At 35.5% G+C, this 19,021-nt stretch overlaps 1 protein-coding gene across 1 annotated transcript; it reads right to left on the bottom strand.

The window, feature by feature from the left end:
• Positions 1-11,808: 11,808 nt before the first annotated feature.
• On the bottom strand, positions 11,809-19,014 carry LSM8 (LSM8 homolog, U6 small nuclear RNA associated). Its single transcript, XM_080819112.1, has 4 exons — positions 18,895-19,014; positions 17,707-17,747; positions 15,023-15,150; positions 11,809-12,545 (listed from the first exon to the last, which is right to left on the bottom strand). Exons 1-4 carry the CDS (start codon positions 18,923-18,925, stop codon positions 12,455-12,457), a joined length of 291 nt encoding a protein of 96 aa, XP_080675238.1. The 5' UTR covers positions 18,926-19,014; the 3' UTR covers positions 11,809-12,454.
• Positions 19,015-19,021: the final 7 nt, after the last annotated feature.

The raw sequence follows: 19,021 nt of genomic DNA, 5'->3' as shown, positions 1-19,021 counted from the left end.
TTCTCCACAGCCTCACCAGCATTTGATGTTGTCAGTGTTCTGAGTTCTGGCTGTTTTAATAGGTGTGTAGATCTCTTTGTTGTTTTAATCAACATCCTTTAGGTAGGTAGGTAGGTAGGTAGGTATAAACTATATGCTTTACTAAGTATTTAAGAAAAACCTTGGAGTGGAAAGGTGCTCCATGTTCTTGAACAAAAAGACTCATTTATCTAAAATATGTAAACTTTTATTATTTTAACAGTTTCCTATAAACCAAATCAAAATATCAAGATTTTAAAAATTAGAATTATTTGTGATGCTATTCTGGTATACTTTTATGATGATATTAAGAAAAGGTTTGAAAAAAGACTTTCTTTTTCCTTTAAGATTATTTATTTATTTGATAGACAGAGATCACAAGTAGGCAGAGAGGCAGGCAGAGAGAGGAAGGGAAGCAGGCTCCCCGCTGAGCAGAGAGCCAGATGCGGGGCTCGATCCCAGGATCCTGGGATCATGACCTGAGCTGAAGACAGAGGCTTTAACCCACTGAGCCACCCAGGCGCCCCTGAAAAAAGACATTTATAAATTTCCACTAATTATTGTTTTACTGACAGCAGAATAGATGGACAAATGACTGGACTAGAACAGAAATTTTAGAAACACATCCAAAAATCAATGAGAAGCAATATTTGATCATTATGAAAATTCAGATTAGTAGGGAAAAGCTGAATTATTCTTAAGTGCTGGCTCAGATCTCTGGTAGTGAGCCATAGCTGGACTAGAGCACAGCTCTGTTAGTGCACACCGAAGTGCTCAGGTATTTTTTCCAAAGCATTCCCTCATTTCAATCAGAACTTTATGTGGAGCCCAGGTCATCACCCAGACCTTCACGCTCTGTTCCCTTTTGAGACCTTTGTTGCTCTTGCTAAGAAATCAGGGCTGCGACTGGGATGAGGCAAGTGGGACACTCAGGGTGGAAATCCGAGGATTGCTGATAGGGGCCAGCTGAAGCGATTAGATTCAAGTAGTATTCCAAAAAGGTTATTAGTCTCTCTCTCCTTTTTTTTTTTTTTTTTTTTTTTTGTCCTAGATGGTCTCCCAAGACCTAAGTCCTTTGTAGCTGCCAGTGTCAGACTGTGAAAATTCCTGTCTCATCTTCCTCCAGAGCAGTGGGGGACTACTTACCTTAGATTCCCACTACTCAAGTCCTAAGTTTGATATAGTAATGAAAACCTCCCATGTGACTTCTGTCTGTGCCTCAGTTTTATGAGAGGCTGTCATAGTTTTCAAGGTTCAACCAGGATCCTCTCAATCTAAAGGACCTAAGTCTCTTGGGGAAGGTTCATTCAAAGCCATCCATGTATCACAATCTAAGTATAAAAAGCAGTTTCCATCCTCCAGAACAATTGGGGATCAACATGGAGATTGAGCATTATTCGTGAAGATCTTCTGGTTTGGAAAGTGAGTGGATAGAATGGGAATAGTTTACCACATCAGTCTTGACTTGATCTGTTAGCTGTCTTCCATTAGCATGATTGGCCACTGTTAACGGAGACCCTAAAGTTTCTTATATGCAACCACAAATCTGTTATCTGATGATTTATAAGATATGTAACTTTAGTTACAAGTGACATAGTAGCTGATTGCAAGTTGTAAAATTACAAACCACAAGCAATAAACCACCTAATAAGTAATATTAGGATTTAAAACATTTTGTGAAAGCTGCAGAATTTTGAAACCTTAGCAACTATATAAAACCCCAGTGGGTTTTATTGAAGTATCCAGAATAGGACAGTAATAAAGTTAGTGAGCACATTCTTTTGTTGCTTCACAGTCTCACAAAATATTTCTATATGTTATGTCATTAAGTCCCCACAAAACCACTTGGGACTTAGGAAGGCAAGAGACACATCTTAGAGGAGCTGAAGAGAAAGTACTTGACCGACAAAAAATAGCCATGTGTCTCAACTGGGAGAACTAACCCTTGGGACTTCAGGGTCTTATCATGTGACCTCTGGTTAATTTAATGAGTTGTACTGCTCTCAATTCAGGAACACTCAGTGATAATTTTTCACTTAAATGCTAGTATAAAGTTAGTGTTGCTCAGAAGTTTGAAGTGTATAGAAGTTACATACAATTTTATATAATTGAGTTAGCTTCTGTCTATTCTCTTATCAGAAATATGAGTATTGTGCAATGTGGTTGATACATCATCTAAGTATTAAAATAGTAATGTTATTTATTACATTTTCTCCTATATAATAATCACCATGCAATTTCCCAGAAAAGAATAATAATGGAGATCCAAATATTCTTTATTTCAAATATAGTTAAATTTGTATCAGTTAAAACTTCTTTTTTTTTTTTTTCAGTTAAAACTTCTGATAGTGAATTTTCTCTTATTGATTCTGCCAAAGACATAAAAAGTAGGATTATGGAAGTTTTCATAATAAAAGAGCTATTTAAAAATCAATATGTGTGCTCGCTTCGGCAGCACATATACTAAAAATCAATATGTAAATTTTGTTGTTTTTCCTAAAATTCCACAATTTATGATTATTTAAGATGTTCATTGGGAGATTCTGAAATAATGTCTGAAGAGTAATTTATTTAGTTTCGGAAGTTTACTAAATTACTAAATCCATATGGTGCCTCTATAAATTAGAAAACAATTAAGTGTTATTTGCTTTTATGTAGTTATAAACAAAGTGGATTTGTTATAAAATGGGTTTATTTTTATAACAAATTGTTTCTTGTCATAAATGATAGAAGTTTATTTATAATAAAAAGCGCCTGTCTATTTAACATGGGATTGTAAACAAACACAAAGCAATATGAACTTCGGTAAAAAATGTCGTTATATTTTTAATTTACTTTTGCAGATCAGTATAGAAGTTAGAAAAGCAATTCCTTATTGAGAATCACAAGTTCTTTTATATGTTGATACATTATCAATCTCTCTATTAACCTTTCTCTTTTGTTAAGTTGAAGAGAATGAATTGTTCCCATTAGAACAAAATATTTTTCTCCCAATTGCTGGCTAATTGTCAAGATTTACTGTCTTAATCCTTTTAGGCTATAACAGATTACTATACATTAGGTGGCTTAAACAGGAAACATTTATTTCCCATAATTCTTGAGGCTGTAAGTCTGAGATTAGGGTGCTAGGAAGGTCTGGTTCATGGGGCCTTCTTGATTTACTTTCTGTGTCCTTGGATGGCTGAAAGAGTTGGTTAGCTAGCAATCTTTGGCATTTTATGGGGCACTAATCCCATTCATGAGGGTTTCTGTGATTTGATTACCTCCTAAAGGCCCTACCTCCAAATACCATTACATTGGAATTAGGGTCTCAACATATCAATTTGGGGGGATATAAATATTTAGTCCACAACATTTTCTAATTTTGTTAGAACAAGACATTTTATTACCATCAGCCAGATTTGTCTTTGTAGAATAAATGTATAAACATCCCATCTCTGGACTTAACTCGAAGTTTTAATAGAAGTGCAAAAATAGGGGCGCCTGGGTGGCTCAGTCATTAGACATCTGCCTTCGGCTTAGGTCATGATCCTGCGGTCCTGGCATTGAGCCTTGCATCTGGCTCCGTCCTCAGAGGGAAGCCTGCTTCTCCCTCTCCCACTCCCCCTGCTTGTTTTCCCTCTCTTGCTGTCTCTCTCTGTCAAATAAATAAATAAAATATATTTTTTTAAGTGCAAAAATATGTCACGAAAACAAAACTGCTGCAATGAGATTGAGAGCTGAACTGAGATGAAGTCAGACACTTAAACTGACTAAGCCATCCACGTACCCCTAAATGGTTGATCTTAAACTCACTGAGTAGAACCTCCAAGTAGTTCAGAGCAGGTAAGTTCTTAGTGTGGGAACTTTTCATTTATTTTTTCAGGAAAGATTAGCCATGTTTGCAGGACTCTGTCCACAGGGTACATAAAATTGCTAGGACTAAATTAGTTTACTGCTGTCTCTCTGAGAATAGAAAGTAAATACACTTGTCTCTTCTGTACTCCTCTCCCCTGGCCACTGGAAATCTTTTGCAAGGATCATTGTCTCTTAACCTGGTTTCTAATATGGCAAAGTATAGTGCCTCTAGACCTTATGATGGGTTCTTCATGCTAAACTGAACAGTTGTTAAGTATATTCCCTCCTTGAACTAAGAATTAGCTACGTATGCTATCTCTTTACTGTCCCTAATGGATGAGGTCTAGAAAAATCGTGCTATTTAAATTTGTTGTTCTCCAGTTGTAATACCAGTTCTGTTCATGATGCCATTTCTGTTGATTTTATTGGGTTAGGGCTATGATAACTATAATTAACTTGTATCAAATTTTGATAAATCACATTCTCCCTCACATATAAGATTTGTGATGGTGGGGAAAATTTTAATGTATCAGTTGCCCACCAAGTGTAATTAATACTCTGGAATATTCTCCAGTTATGTTCCAAAGGGATAGTTTGTGGCAAAGCATTAAAGAGTATTGTACTCATAATATTATTATATATTTTCCTATTGCTGATTCAAATTCATTTTTACTTTTTAGTTATGGATGAGAGTTCTGAAGAAGACCCATTAGCAGGTAGGATTTTTACAGATTTATTACCTCTTAAATAAGGGAATGAAGAGAAATGGAACTAACATTTATTCAGTGTTTTACTGTGGACTAGATAAGACAGTATGTGCTTAACATGTGTTCTCTGTATAAAAATCATAATAGCTCTGCAAAGTTACCATGCTGTCAATTTCTTCTTTTTATTAATTATAAAATTGTGATTTAGAGAAATTGATTAATTGGCATAAGATCCCACAGTCACTATATGCTGAACCATAATTTAACTCCCAAGTTAGCCAGGCTTTCAGACCAATCCCCCCCACCGCTGCCCCCTCCAAGGTAGCTTTGTATCCACGGTATCAAGAGACAGAATCCAAGATCCTGGATCCTCGATCTTCAAGAAGTCAGATTGAACTGTGTTTGCTTTTTCTGAGGGAAAAAAAAAAATAAATCAAAACGAACACAGGCAGAGGCCTACAGTTTGTTCTAATATGTTTGATAGTTAAAATAGTAATCAGTACTTTGTTTTGACCATCAAGGGTTTGAGGGTAAATCTGTTAGTGGTGGTCTCAAGACTGTAGATTATTTGATTGCATTCTCTTCTCAGATTAAAACCAGCAAAGGAAAAAGATACTAAGGGTGCAATCCCAGAAATGCCAGATATAAGCTTCCAATAGTCCTCTCCCAGGAGAGTTACACAGATAGCACCTAATTTTCCCAGGTATAATATTTGATGACACATGCCAACTCTTGCTAACCAGAAAAGCTCATTCAAGTCTTAGTGTTTGGGGTTTTTATCAGGCCTCTGTGAATACTATTTATAGATATAGATAAATAAATAAGTAGTTCCCACATGACTTTCACTAGTCTCCAACCCCCACAAGTTCAACTGAAACAAACATGGCCCAGGACTTGAGGCACACAAAGCTCTCTTTATTAGAAAGGATATTCCAAGGGTTCAAAGGTTATCTCCCCAGAAGACAGAAGGTCAAGCCCCAGTCCTTTTTTTGGAGTGTGTTGGATTTGAGCCTTTACTGCAGAGATAAATCAGTCTATTACTCAAGGAATTATGACACATCTTGCTCGTTCTTGCCTTTGTGTCTACCAATGTGGAAAGGTTTCTCAACCATTTATGCAAAGCCTTACTATCCATAAAGACCCAGCACAAATCTGTCAGTTTCCTTGAATTCTCCTCAACGCTCCCCCACATCTCTGCACAAAGAAGCATTTGCAAACTGTGTCATCCATTGGGTACATTTATATATTGCCTTCAAATATCACTTTACCAGTCATGTCATCTCTCAGTGAAGGTAAATTCTCAGGAAATGAACTGTTATTGATAAATTGCTTACATTTATTATTCATTCTTTAACGTAGAATTTTATTTGCCCTAAGCTATCCTTCCAGTCTTTATAGGATACTTCAGTTTTAATATACAAAATAAAATATGCAAGTTCTTATTCATTCTCAATTTCAGACTTTTAGCATATTCCCATTTCCCATTTATCTTTTCACACTAAAGAGATCTAATCTTTATATGACTTCTAACCACTGATTTTGTTTTTCTCTGTACTTTCTCTACCTCTGGCATTTAAAAAAAGGGGTGCTCAAAACTTCACATCACCTTTTACACAAGGGAAAGATACTCATTTCCAATAAACTTACAGGTCTGTACAGAATTTTACTAGTATTATTCCATCAAAAAGCTTTACAAAAAAAAAAAAAAGCTTTACCAAGGAATGCTCTTAATTACTCTTGAGTACTCTTCCTAGGTAAAATAGTAACTTACAGTCCTTCATTCAATATTGGGATACTATTATCAACATTGACACATTACTTTGTTCCAGGCAGTGTTCTAAGTGTTTATTATCTTAATCTTCATAACAACTCAAGGAGGGTTGTCCCATTTTTATTGGGGCACCCAAGACATGGGAGATTAATTTGCTAAAACTACAAGCTAAGTTTGATTCCCTTTACTGCCATGCTACACTGGCCTCACTTAACTCTTAATTTTAAAATTCCTCAAAACTATACCTCCTACTTATCTTTAGGATCTCTGGTCCTTTTCTACATAACTACAGTAAAGTTTACCCAAGTCAGGTTGAAAGATCTAAACACTTTTTAAAATAAAATTTTAACTTTTAAGATAAAATCTAAAAAAATTTAGCTATCATTTTGACCTCTTGAAAATTATTTTTAAAATGTCATATAAGCCATATTGCAGTGCTTTCTGGCAACTTATCAGTTTATGAATTTATCCTTTATAGAGTATAATTATAATTGCGATTTTCCTATTATAAGTCAAATTAAGTGAAACATAAGATATATTGTGCATATTTTCAGACATCATTTTCCTGATTTCCCCCCAAAACACACACACACATGCACACACACACAATTTTTCATACATGACCTAAGTGATGTATCCCCCAGAGATGTGTTCCACCCCTATCCCCAAGCTCCTGAATTCCTTTCCTTTTAACATATTTCAAATATAATAACAATTCAGTGCCATTTGCATTATTTGGTATTTGTAAGGCCAGTATATAGGGAAAAGAAAACGAACCAAAGGTTTACAGTATAAATGAAAATTACCCTAGTGAGGAGAAAGGCTTTATCATATAGTTGAATAAACACTGGGGTAGAAATAATAGCATGGGATTTGGATCCTAGTTTTAGCAATACTTGACCTGTGCCACTTCTGGCAAATAATACATCTATGAGATAAAATGATGTTTAAAAAAGAAACAAAAAAGATGAAAGTAAAAGGTTATAACAAAAAGTCAATACAGAAAGTGGATGTTTAAAAAATACAACATTACACCTAAGATCTGAACAGTGTCTTGCAGAATAGTTCTCAACTCCTCCATTCACCAAATAATGCCAGTGGGCAGCAAATGGTATTCTGTTAACTAATGAGAGAAAACTACTGGTAAAAGTCCTCTCGACTTTATCCTTAGCGTTACACAACCTACATAGACTCTCCAATCTTAAAACAGAAAAAAGGTTGGGAAAAAGATTAATGCAAATTAGACCCACTTTAAAAACACAGTTTCTAGTCCTTTAAATTAATCCAAGCCCTGTAATTTACATCCTAGAATATTTAAGGAATTTGACAAACTCACTCATAACCTTGAATAGTAAACCTTTGAGTCAAGATGATTTGGTTGAAGTGCTAAGGACAGATACAAGCTACAAAGGACAAAAACTTGTTAGTATCATTCCCTGGTAGATGCACAGTTGCAAGCATGATACCCTAGTATGCCTTAATGGCTTTACAAATGTCACAGACAATATTCCAAAATACACTTTTTGTTTGTAGAAACATAGAAAAGGAAGCAGTGATCACTAGGAGGCAGCATTGATTCACTAAGACCAGCTACACCCATGTCACAGTTTCCTTCCTAAAAGAGGAATAAACATCACAGCAAAGCATTTGACCAAATTTCACATAATCTCTATAAACAAGATGGAGAAAAAGGACTAAATATCTTATAATTAAACAAATTTGTAGCTAGTTGAATGGGAACACTATGCTGTTTAATGGATCATTATCAACCTGGGTGGAGAGAGCTCTGCCTTATCAACATTGTTTTTTTCAGTCTTCCATGTAAAGACATTTTTTACCAAATTTGCCAATGACTTAAAAACAGAATACCAGGCACTTGGGTGGCTCAGTTGGTTAAGCGTCTGCCTTCGGCTCAGGTCATGATCCTAGGGTCCTGGAATCAAGCCCCGCATCGGGCTCCCTGCTCAGCGGAGAGCGTGCTTCACCCTCTCCCTCTGCCCAGGACTCTACCTATTTGTGCTCTCTCTCTCTGTCAAATAAATAAATAAAATCTTAAAAAAAAAAAAAAAAAAAAAGAGTAGCAGCCCAAGTTAGAAAAAAAGCTCCAAATTAGTAAAAAAAAAAAAAAAAAAAAAAGGAAAGAAAGAAAGAAAAAATACTAAAGTGAGTGAAAGTAAGTTTATAAAATGTGATATGGAACTATGCAAGTCCAGAATGGAGTAATCCTGTTTTATATGTGAAAAACGAGTTTTCATTTTTGAGCTCCACAAGAGTATATGATTGCCATAAGACAAATGTAATCATACTGTATATCTGTTAAATAATGTAAACTTCTTACACATACCTTCCATTTAATCTTAAATCCTCAAAGTTGAAATACTCCAGTCTCTTAGGGAGAGATACGGTAGCCAGAGGCACTGTAAAAACCAAAGTGGCAAGACCCGCATCTGCAACTTTTCCACTTTGGCCTTTGAATACCTAGAATAAACTGTTTACTGTTAAATCCCATAAATCATACCAAATTTTTTAAATGGAGCCTAATTTCAGTTGTTACAACACCAAAAATACATATTGTTATCCATGTCTTCAAAGGTAAGGATTCTGAAGCATAACTAGGACTCATCCAAGCATATGACAGGTCTTTTAATAATTCTACTACTTTTCTTATTTAGCTATTTATTGAGTATTCCTTTTTGCCCCATTCCAGATCTACTGAACCACATCAGTGAGAGTAGGGCCCGGGAATATTTAAAGCAGCTCAGGTAATTATGAAAATGGCCCACAACAAAAGCTCTGTGAACTCCCTTAGATCATCTAAATATTTCTTTCCATCCAGGTTTGTTTGTTTGTTTGTTTTTAAGATTTTACTTATTCATTTGACAGAGAGAGACAGCGAAAGAGGGAACACAAGCAGGGGGAGTGGGAGAGGGAGACGCAGGCTTCCTGCTGAGCAGGGAGTCAGATTTGAGGCTCAATGTCAGGACCCCAGGATCATGACCTGAGCCGAAGGCAGACAGACGTCTAATGACTGAGCCACCCAAGCGCCCCTCGGGTTTCTAATAGATATTTGACAGCAGGAATTTGACAATATACTTTCTACTGATAAGCAGTTTATAAAAATACAAAGACCTGGTCAAAATAGAGCCCTTGTAAAGCTCTTAACCCTGCTGAGCCTCAATTTCCCATTATGTAAAATGGTCACTGTTGTAAGCATTGAGCATCATGCCTGGTGCAAGATACGTGCTCAGTAAATGCTACCTACTAAATATTGAAGGTGAAGGCTCATAATATACTATATTGACAGTTAAGGATCACTTCATAATTCTACCACCCAAGTAGGTTCACCTGCCCTTGTGAAGGCACTGTTTACCTTCTCATTGACATGGTGAATCCTTTGTTACATTGTCTGAGAAACATGTTGACACAGATACCTATATTTATATTGAATACTACTTAAAAATTTTTATCATATCTCAGGATAGGTTAAAAATTCTGAATGTTTTATAAAGGTATTAAGCAGGATGTTTAAGTAAAGGAAATATTAATAAAGTTTATCTTTATCTCTTATTCTTCTGGCATCAAGATTTGTAATATTTATGCCGAAACTGTCAACATATAAGCCCATTTGACTTAGCAAAGTGCTTTAGCCTAAAAGCAATGCTTTAAACATTACTTTAGATAGTATGTTTTCAGTTAAAAAGAAACAAATTAAGTCCTTTCTGCAGTTAATTGCCCTTTACAAAAAAGTTTAGTGAAAATATCTTTCTAGGAAAGATTTATTTCTTTGATTCATTATTAAGCTGGGCTTAGATAGTGCCTGAATCACAGAGCACAGAGGTAATTATAGGTTAAAATTGATTTGAGGCTCTTTATAAATAAGAAAAGTGATTACAGAATAAAACTCTCATTAAAGAACATAAAAAACTTGACACTGCATATTAATCAAGTCTCCACTCAAAGCGTGGTTCTTTTACAATGCTCATGCAAAAAGAAATCCAATTTGAATTGGCTACAAGCACAGAAAGCCTCCCTGTGCACCCAGGAATAAATAACTGCATAGACCATTTGGTATGTTTTCATTCATTTTCCCTACCATTACCAACATCCAGTTCGTATTTGGGGAATGATATTTTGACACCAGTCAGGTACCTGCATCATTGTAAGATTTCAGAAGGCTACATCATGTTAGAAATGCATTACTGTGAGGGATGGGGGGGGAGGGGCACTATGGTTTGTCTATTGGTTTGTGTGATTTATGTTATGCCAAGTATGTTGGCAAAATATCTGATTTGGACTTCATTTGCACTGTTCTAATACATTTCACTTAGCAAATGCATGATCTGTATTCCTTATTTGATTTTTGAAAATAGTTTACCCATTTAAAATACCATTATTTACTTACATAGAACATTTGGTTTATAGCCCTTCATTAAATTGCCTATTTGCTTTACTCACTGCATTATTTTCATTTTATTATTGATTATAAAACCTTATACTACAAGAGCCAAATATTTATGATAGCCAGTACTAACTAAACTTTGTCTAACTCTGAGGCAGACCTCAACAACAGAACATCAAGCAAGTTATGCTGGGTGACGGTGCCTGGTGGCCAGTGAAGACAACTATCTCAGCAGTTCTCTTCTTACAAGTCTTATTTCTATAAAGATATTTTCCTCTGGAAAATGTTGTTTGTGAACCAAAAAACTACCATATCTAATTAGTAGAGTTTTAAGTATTAAAAAAGTATGAACAAAATCTACCTCTAAACTCTGAAAGGATCTATTCCAGAAGCCCTTTTCAGATTTTATACAAATTAGCCCTCATCTTTTCTTATTGAGGTTGTATTATTTTTAAGCCAAGGGTCAGCAGCCTAGGGCCTACAGGCCAAATCCTGCCTGCCACCTGTTATTGTAAATGAAGTTTATTTGAAACACAACCATAACTATTCATTTATGTATTATCTATGGCTGTTTGCATACTACAAGAGAGTTGAGTAGCTGTGACAGAGACCATATGGCCCTCAAAGCTTAAAATATTTGCTATCTGCATTTTTACAAAAAAGCTTGCCAACCCCTATTGCCAAACATTTTCATTTTAAAAAAAGAAAAACTCTTTAAATTTTGCTTGAATTATAAGAATATAAGTATTATTCTAGTTTCTATTCACCACAAAGTTACACACTTTGGCCATCAGTGGTTGATGAGAATTGCTCTGGAATACTCTGGATCTCAACACTATTTGTACCATTGTTTCTATGGATTCTTTAAAAAGTGAACATGGCTCTACAAGGGGTTTTAGAAAACAGCCTACTTGTAGATGAGGGACATTATCGACTTAATTGATTCATTGAAATAATCAACCAGTTCTACTGACTGTTGCTCTGAGATACCATGTTTACTTCTCTTGAAAACAGGTTTATGGAACCAAGGAGTCAGGGGAAGTTGTTGACAATAAGAGCAAGCTACTGCCTCAATATAAATGTCAAGTTTATTTACTCACATTTATAAACAACAACAAAAAATTCCTTTAATGCTAGAAATTCCCCAGTTTTTAAGATTAAAAGCCAAGATGGCTTTCAAGACTATGGAATCCATTTTTTTCAGATAATATGCAACTTTGTTAGTATTTTTCCTTTTCTGAACCAAACACATTTTCACCTACACTTCTAAGGTGCTAGAGAGCAACCAACCCCCAGAGCAGTGTGATAAATGGGGATGACTCAGATTACAAGACTTACCTTTCTGTGACTTTCTTAAAAATAGGGAAACACATGTATCCTGCACTACTGATGGTATTTGTATGCTTGATTTACATAGGATACAAATTTCTCTTTTTAACTAGTTTTCTGTATTAAAATATGAAATATCTGTTCTCAAAGTGAACATTAGATTTTAGTACTATTTAAGAGAAAAATAAAACCAAGCTACTATACATGATTTAGGGAAAAAAAATTTTTTTTCAAGGAAATGTAGAAATATTTTAATTTACAAATCATATTACAGTTAATCAATATGGTGTCAAAAGTCCACAATTACACATTCATAAAAATTCCATACATCATCCTCAGAATAATCAGCTTCTATACAAAGATTTACAGTTGTCCAATGTATGTAATTCTTCCTCAGTGTGCTACAGAGTTTAAAGGTTCTGCTCGAATATTTCCCAAGTCAAGTGCAGAATCTGTCTCTTCATCAATTTCTCCAATGACTGCACTGTAGTTATTTAAGGAAAGAAAAAAAAAATCAGTTAAAACAATCTCGTTTTTAAATAAAACTGAAAGGACACAGTAAAAACTACTTAAGGTGAAAAGCAAATATAGTCTCCATGAAGTAGTGAATTGTACATTTAAGTCACAAGTTACTTCAAGAAATAATCTGAAGGCAACATTATTACAGAAGCCAGTATTAAAGGACAAACTGCATACAGTGTGATTGGATCATGAGTCTTTAAAGGAAAAAGACACATATCAGATAGGTATGGTACAAAACCCCACAAATTCCAATCCTATGACTTCAACTCAACAACTCAATCCAGGGACTGTGCTGGAGATGATCACAAAATCACTACTAAATAAGCAAATAAAAGTGTCTATTTGTCTCTACTGGAGTAACTTCAATGAACTAAATCCGTATACACGCACACACAAACACAACATCCATTAGTTTCCTTCTCAGGATTTTGCACTTCATTCAATTTAAATCCAAGACCAAAAAGTACAGTTCTTCACATATAAAGATAACAGTAGCAACGGGTACTCAGATATCATAGCAAATGATTTTTTGATGTGATTGGCTAATGTTAAAGCCAGAAAATCTTTCCTTGATTTAATTCTACCATAACATCTATAACATTAATTTCATAAATACCATGCTAGGTACCAAGCCATGGCTCTCCAGCTGGATACCTAAACTGTTATAGCCTCACCACGGAACATGTATAAAACATTATTCCATAAGAAACTGGTTGTTTAAATTAGTTTGGCTTTAATAAGAGTAAATTCTATAGGTGAATACTTGTAATACAGAATTTTCCCAAGTGTGCTTTAAACTATAGAAAGCCTCCAGCTCTCTAATAAATGAGAAGTACCCAACTCTGGGAAAATATATTATGTTTTCTCAATATAAAACAAATCAAAGATCTCAATTCCACCTTTAAAAATTTAGTATCATTTAAAAACCTTAGGGAGGACAGAAGAGAACTGGTACATGTTTTTTAAAAAGGGCTCTCAAAGGAAAAGGGGGAGGCAGCTCTGCACTCTTTACTCATATCCATAGTGCAAATACTCCCACTATGGTCAATTTCAAGCTACCACCAACAAGATATCAATCAACCAGCTTGCAAAATTCCTGAAAATGTAACAATCTGGTTCCCTGAGCCACTCCAGCATACCACTGAATCTTTAACAAGGTTTAAGCTTTTTAAAATTGAAGTCCAAAAAAGTCTGCTTAATTTTTTTAAATCAAAGTAGGACAAAGTTTCTTAAAATCAATTATTAGGGAAAACCCCAATATAAGTAATCACTATTATTCTGGTCAGGAGAACCGGTCCCCACTAAATGCTTTGCCTTTCTCTCGTTTTTTTTACAGCTCACTTTATAACTTCACACCTAAAATTCACCTCTTTAGAATGTCTTATAAACCCCCAAATTTTTATTAAAGATCAAATAACTTATCTATCTAAAGGTGACTTTCTTAAGATAATTTAAATGAATATTCTTTTACTTTCTATATCCTATTTGTCTTCCAAAGCAATGTGAGATGTGCGATAGATCTCCCAGCTACATTTTAATTCTATACCTAGAAAATGATTCAACAATCTTCTAGCCTAACTACACTAGCCACATGGGACTATTAAAAGTAATTAAATTAAATTCCTTAATCACACCATTTTTCAAGCACTCAATAGCCACAGGTGGCTAGTACCCTACCAGTAGACAATGCAGATATGCATTTCCATCATGACCACAAGTTCTATTGGACAGTATTACTCTATACTGTTCCAGACTTTTCTTAAATTGCTACCACAAAAATATGTCTTCTCAAACTGCCATATCAGTATGTCACAAGTTCACTGATTTTTACAGCATAAACATGGGGCATCTTCAGTGTTCCAATTATACTAAAAACTTAGTAAGTAATGGGTAACTTTACTTATTGTAAATTCAATGCTTATACAACATGAATTATTTAAAATTGTTCACACAAGAGATTCTGAAGGCATCTTCAAACCCTAGCTTTAGACTCTAGAAATGTATTTATGTTGCTCTAAAATTAGGGGTATTTGGGGGTGCCTGGGTGGCTCAGTGAGTTAAGCCTCTGCTTTCGGCTCAGGTCATGATCTCAGAGTCCTGGGATCAAACACCGCATCAGGCTCTGCTCAGTGGGGAGCCCGCTTTCCCCATTCTGTCTCTGCCTGTCTCTCCGCCTACTTGTGATCTCTGTCAAATAAATAAAAATAAAATCTTTAAAAAAAATAAAATAAAATTAGGGGTATTTTGGAAGAACATTTTTAAAAAGCCTCTCTAATGAAGAATTCAGTGGAAGGGAGGGCCCTTTCTGGACCCTATCTAGACCCCTTAACTATCAGAAATATGGACCAATCTCAGATAAAAAATTCTTTCCCAGATAGCAAGCAGTCTACATCTGTAGTGTATTTAACCTGCCTTTAAAAATGGACATATTTTACTTACACATTGTCACCTCTTACGATGTATAACCCCAGCACCACTTGTTCTACTCCCTGTGAAGAGCTGAACACTCGTTCATGGCTTTCATCCAAAATCAAATTAATGGTCTGGTCAAACCCTTTCAGTGTTCCCTGTAAAGAGAAAAAAAGACAAATATTGTGGTTTACCTGAATATGTAAATTCAATGACACAAAAATTTTAGTTGCCAGGAATACCAACAGAGTACTTATTTTTTATTTTTAGTTAATTATCTTAGAAGTACTTCTTTTAAATATAAGTCCATTATAAAATAGAATACTTCTTTACAACCAACAGTATCCAGGGAAACAAAACTTACCTCTTGGTTTTTTAAGATGGGGGAAAAAATCACTGTAGTCTGACTAGTGTGTAAGAGTTGTTCAGTTATGAAGGACACCTATGTACCAGTGTAAGGAGGTAGCGTAAAAGCCCACATAGTGCAGGAGATAACATTGGACAAAGACTAAAACAAATGAAATTTAAGGGGAACTATATAAACATATAAAAAGGGAAAGCATATATATAGCCACAGGAATGTAACAGAGTCACTTCACGCTATACCCTAGTTCTAGGCCCTGTGCTAACCACTTTGCACACATTATCTCAAATAATTTTTATCCTTTGAGGTACATACTACTTACTCCCACTTCACAGAAGAAAAATTGAGGCACAGAGAGGTTAAGTAATCTCTTAAGTTTTCATGAGTAGAAAGTAGTAGAGCTAGGAGTTGAACCACAAAAGGCTAGCTTCAGGCCCAGACCACTGAACTACTATTATACTATTAGGAATAAAAAATATAATTTACCGTTCTTCAGAGATTCAAATCAGTCCCATAAATATAAACCAACTTCAACTGGTAGTAACAGCTAACACTTAATGAGTACTTACTATCTGCCAGTGTTCTATGGGCCTTGCATGTATTTACTTAATCTTCCCAAAATCCAGTAAGGTAAATACAAATATGATGGTAAGTATTAGAACCAGAACTTGAAGGAACTATTCAGAGAAAATTTTATGGAAGAATCTTGGTTTTGAATAAAGGAAGATATGGGTCTAGCACAACATAGTAGCTCAGATGCTATTCAAGTTTCTGAAGAAACATCAACATATTAGTTTTGGTTAATTCTCTGAAGCTCACTACTAAATTGTTTCATGTTTTGAAAATCAAAATATGTAAAATCAGAGTACAATAATGAGAAAATGATAACCTAAAATTTGGAAGAGAAACAAAATACAGGGTATTCACTAAACTAATTAGAGTTGTTAACAAACCCAGACATAGCCTCTTGATGTCATTTTATACGTAACTATGCTATTAACTGAGCCATGTGTCAATAAAATACAGAAATACCGAACTTCAGTACTCAAAATGCTCTTTTAAAATAATAATCTTTCCTATGTAAAATTAAATTCTAAAAGATTTTTATCAATCCTGTTAAAAATAGGAAAATTTTAAGTTTGAGATTTTCACAAAATAAAAAACGATTTGCAAATATCTGTTAATAATAATAGAGGTCTTGAAGTGTCAAGATGGGATAAAAATATTTCAAACTGTCCTTATTTGACAAAATACACTAAGGTGCCTAAAAAGAAAAGACTGTTCTCTTGATTAAGAAGGAAGCAAGGCAACAGCTTTAGCTTTGGAGTCAAGTTGAATTTAAAACCCAGTTTGGTTCTGCCACTTATTATCTAAATGACTCTGGGAAAGTGATTCACTTTTTCTGAGCCTGGTTCCTAACCTCGAATTAAGGGATAATTCTTCACAGAGTTATACTGAAGATTAAGTGATATAATACATGTAAAGTCCCTGGTACATGATACACATTTAAATAAATGGCTAAGTCTAACACTCTGATAATAGCCATTTATGGACCCACTGAGAAAAATCACAAAAATTAAAGAGCAAAAGAAACAAAAACAACTGCAGATAGAAAAACAAGAGATTAAAATATATGAATTACACACAGAAAGTTTAACAGCTTTAAAATTGTTTTTGAAAGCAAGCAATGTATGAGTTATAAGTGAAGAAATAATTAAGTAGCCAAAAATCATGAAATAAATTCCTCAGGTCAGGAACAGATCAAGGAGAGAATCCAAGAATTTTCTAGAATTAAAAGGGGGCGGGGTCTGTGATACAAGGACAAATGAGATGAAATAAGAGAGTCAATCATCACAATTTGCCCTACAGAAAACAGAGGTCCTACAACCTATAGATACTGAATATATATTAACACCATACAAGCCCTAAATGTTCATTATTCTACATATGTAGTATCTATCATGAAGAAGTTTCTAAGAGGCATACACAAAATTTCAAAAAAACTGTAATTCACATAGTGAATGCCAGAGCACTGGATGGGGAAGGAAATAAAAAACCAAAGAGAAAGATAAATATAAAATACAAGCAGATGTCTGAAGACTAGACTAGAAGCTCTCTGAGGACAGAATCTATTATCCATCCTGGCTCCTAGAAGCTTTCTATGTAAATTACACCCAACCTTTATTCCTGAAGAAAATATGGATCAGCAACTATTTATCAGAGAGCTGAATGATAACAAAACTGCAATGCAGGTGTACTGTGAGGCCTAGGCATTAAAGATCAGAAGTTTTACATAAAAATTTACAACCAATAAGCTTACAAGGAGAGAATGAATATGCTTATTACTTACCACGATCATTCTTCCGTCAGAAGTTATAACTGCAACAGTTCCTGATAACTGAATTAAGGAAAGCATTCTCAGGGAATGAAAATGAAAACTTGGGTTCTCCTGAGGAAATGGTTTGAATTACTAGGAAAAAGGTGACAGAATTAAGACACAACTACTTAACACAACACTACATTTACAACCTATCTTTAAGTTTCTAACTTCCTCAAACTTTGTAGTAACTACACAATTAAAACAGGGAAAAACAGAAAAAGAAAATCCCTTCATGTGATCAGTTGTTTCCCCGTCTCAAAACAGAGGAGATGTCTGCTACTTTCACTGGGGAAATACTTCCCATAGGGCTTAGAGCAAGACATTTACCACTTTCCCAGACCTGTTCCTTTATCTCTAAAAGGAAAATTGAAATTAGTGCCAAATTCATCAATACTGAATGCTTTCAAGCGTGCTGAGACACTCTTCCAGGACCTGGCCTCTGGAATTCAAAAAAGAAGCTATAGTCCATGTCAAAGGTGCCAATATGCTTGCACAATCTAGTATTTCACTTTTGTTCCAAATTTATACATGAGAGCAATGTAGTGTTTCTGTCCGGAGATTTTAAAATGGTTAAGTACATTAAGTACATTAAGACTCCACACGGGTTTTACAAGTTGTTTGCTCTTCATGAGTATCAACTACAACAGCAAGCATTATTTTCATTCTATCAACAAAGAAGTTGAGACTTCAAGTGGTAAAGGGGCAGAAATTCAACTTGTGCACCATCTTTCAAGTTTTTGGTACCTTCGAACAATAAGCAAAGCCTATGAATAAAACAAATTCTTGGATTGCAAGACCCTCCTCGCCGCTAGGACGACTGTTGATCTTATTCCCAAACGTGAACGTATAGGCCCTATGGTAGTACAAAGAAACAGAGAGCTGATTTCTATAGAGAAAGGGAAAACTTCGGAATAATCACATTGTTCTGTTTTGTTTTAGGTTATAATTAAAAGCCGCACTGGGCCCCCAGGAGCAGGACTGGCGGGTCCCTCATTCTGAAGCCCCTCAGCCGCACGCAGCCCAGGCCCCGCAGTGGCCAGGCATCCCAACCGCCCGCCGATCCCGACCCCCGGTCTCTCCAGCACCAGCCCTCTCCAGTGCGGACGCGGGCTTCGCCATGGCCCTGGCTGCAGCCTGCAGCAGCCGGCCCGAGGATACGGTTGATGTAGTTTTCCAAGGCGGACGTCATGATGCTCTGCCCGGCAGCTCTGAACAACACAGGAACACTAGCGCCAACTGCAGCTAGAAAGGCCCGCCAGGAACCGGCAGCGACTCCCGCCGACTG

The sequence above is a fragment of the Martes martes genome (assembly GCF_963455335.1).
Source record: "Martes martes genome assembly, chromosome: 11".
NCBI lineage: Eukaryota > Metazoa > Chordata > Mammalia > Carnivora > Mustelidae > Martes > Martes martes.
The sequence above is the reverse complement of the archived record's forward strand: the minus strand, read 5'-3'. Positions and strand labels throughout refer to the sequence as shown.

Coding starts and splice junctions, on each gene's coding strand:
- LSM8 (XM_080819112.1), bottom strand. CDS start 18,925: ATGACGTCCGCCTTGGAAAACTACATCAACC. Junction 17,748..18,894: donor CTTGGAAAACTACATCAACC/GTATCCTCGGGC, acceptor TTCAGTTATCAG/GAACTGTTGCAGTTATAACT. Junction 12,546..15,022: donor ATCGTAAGAGGTGACAATGT/GTAAGTAAAATA, acceptor AAATAACTACAG/TGCAGTCATTGGAGAAATTG.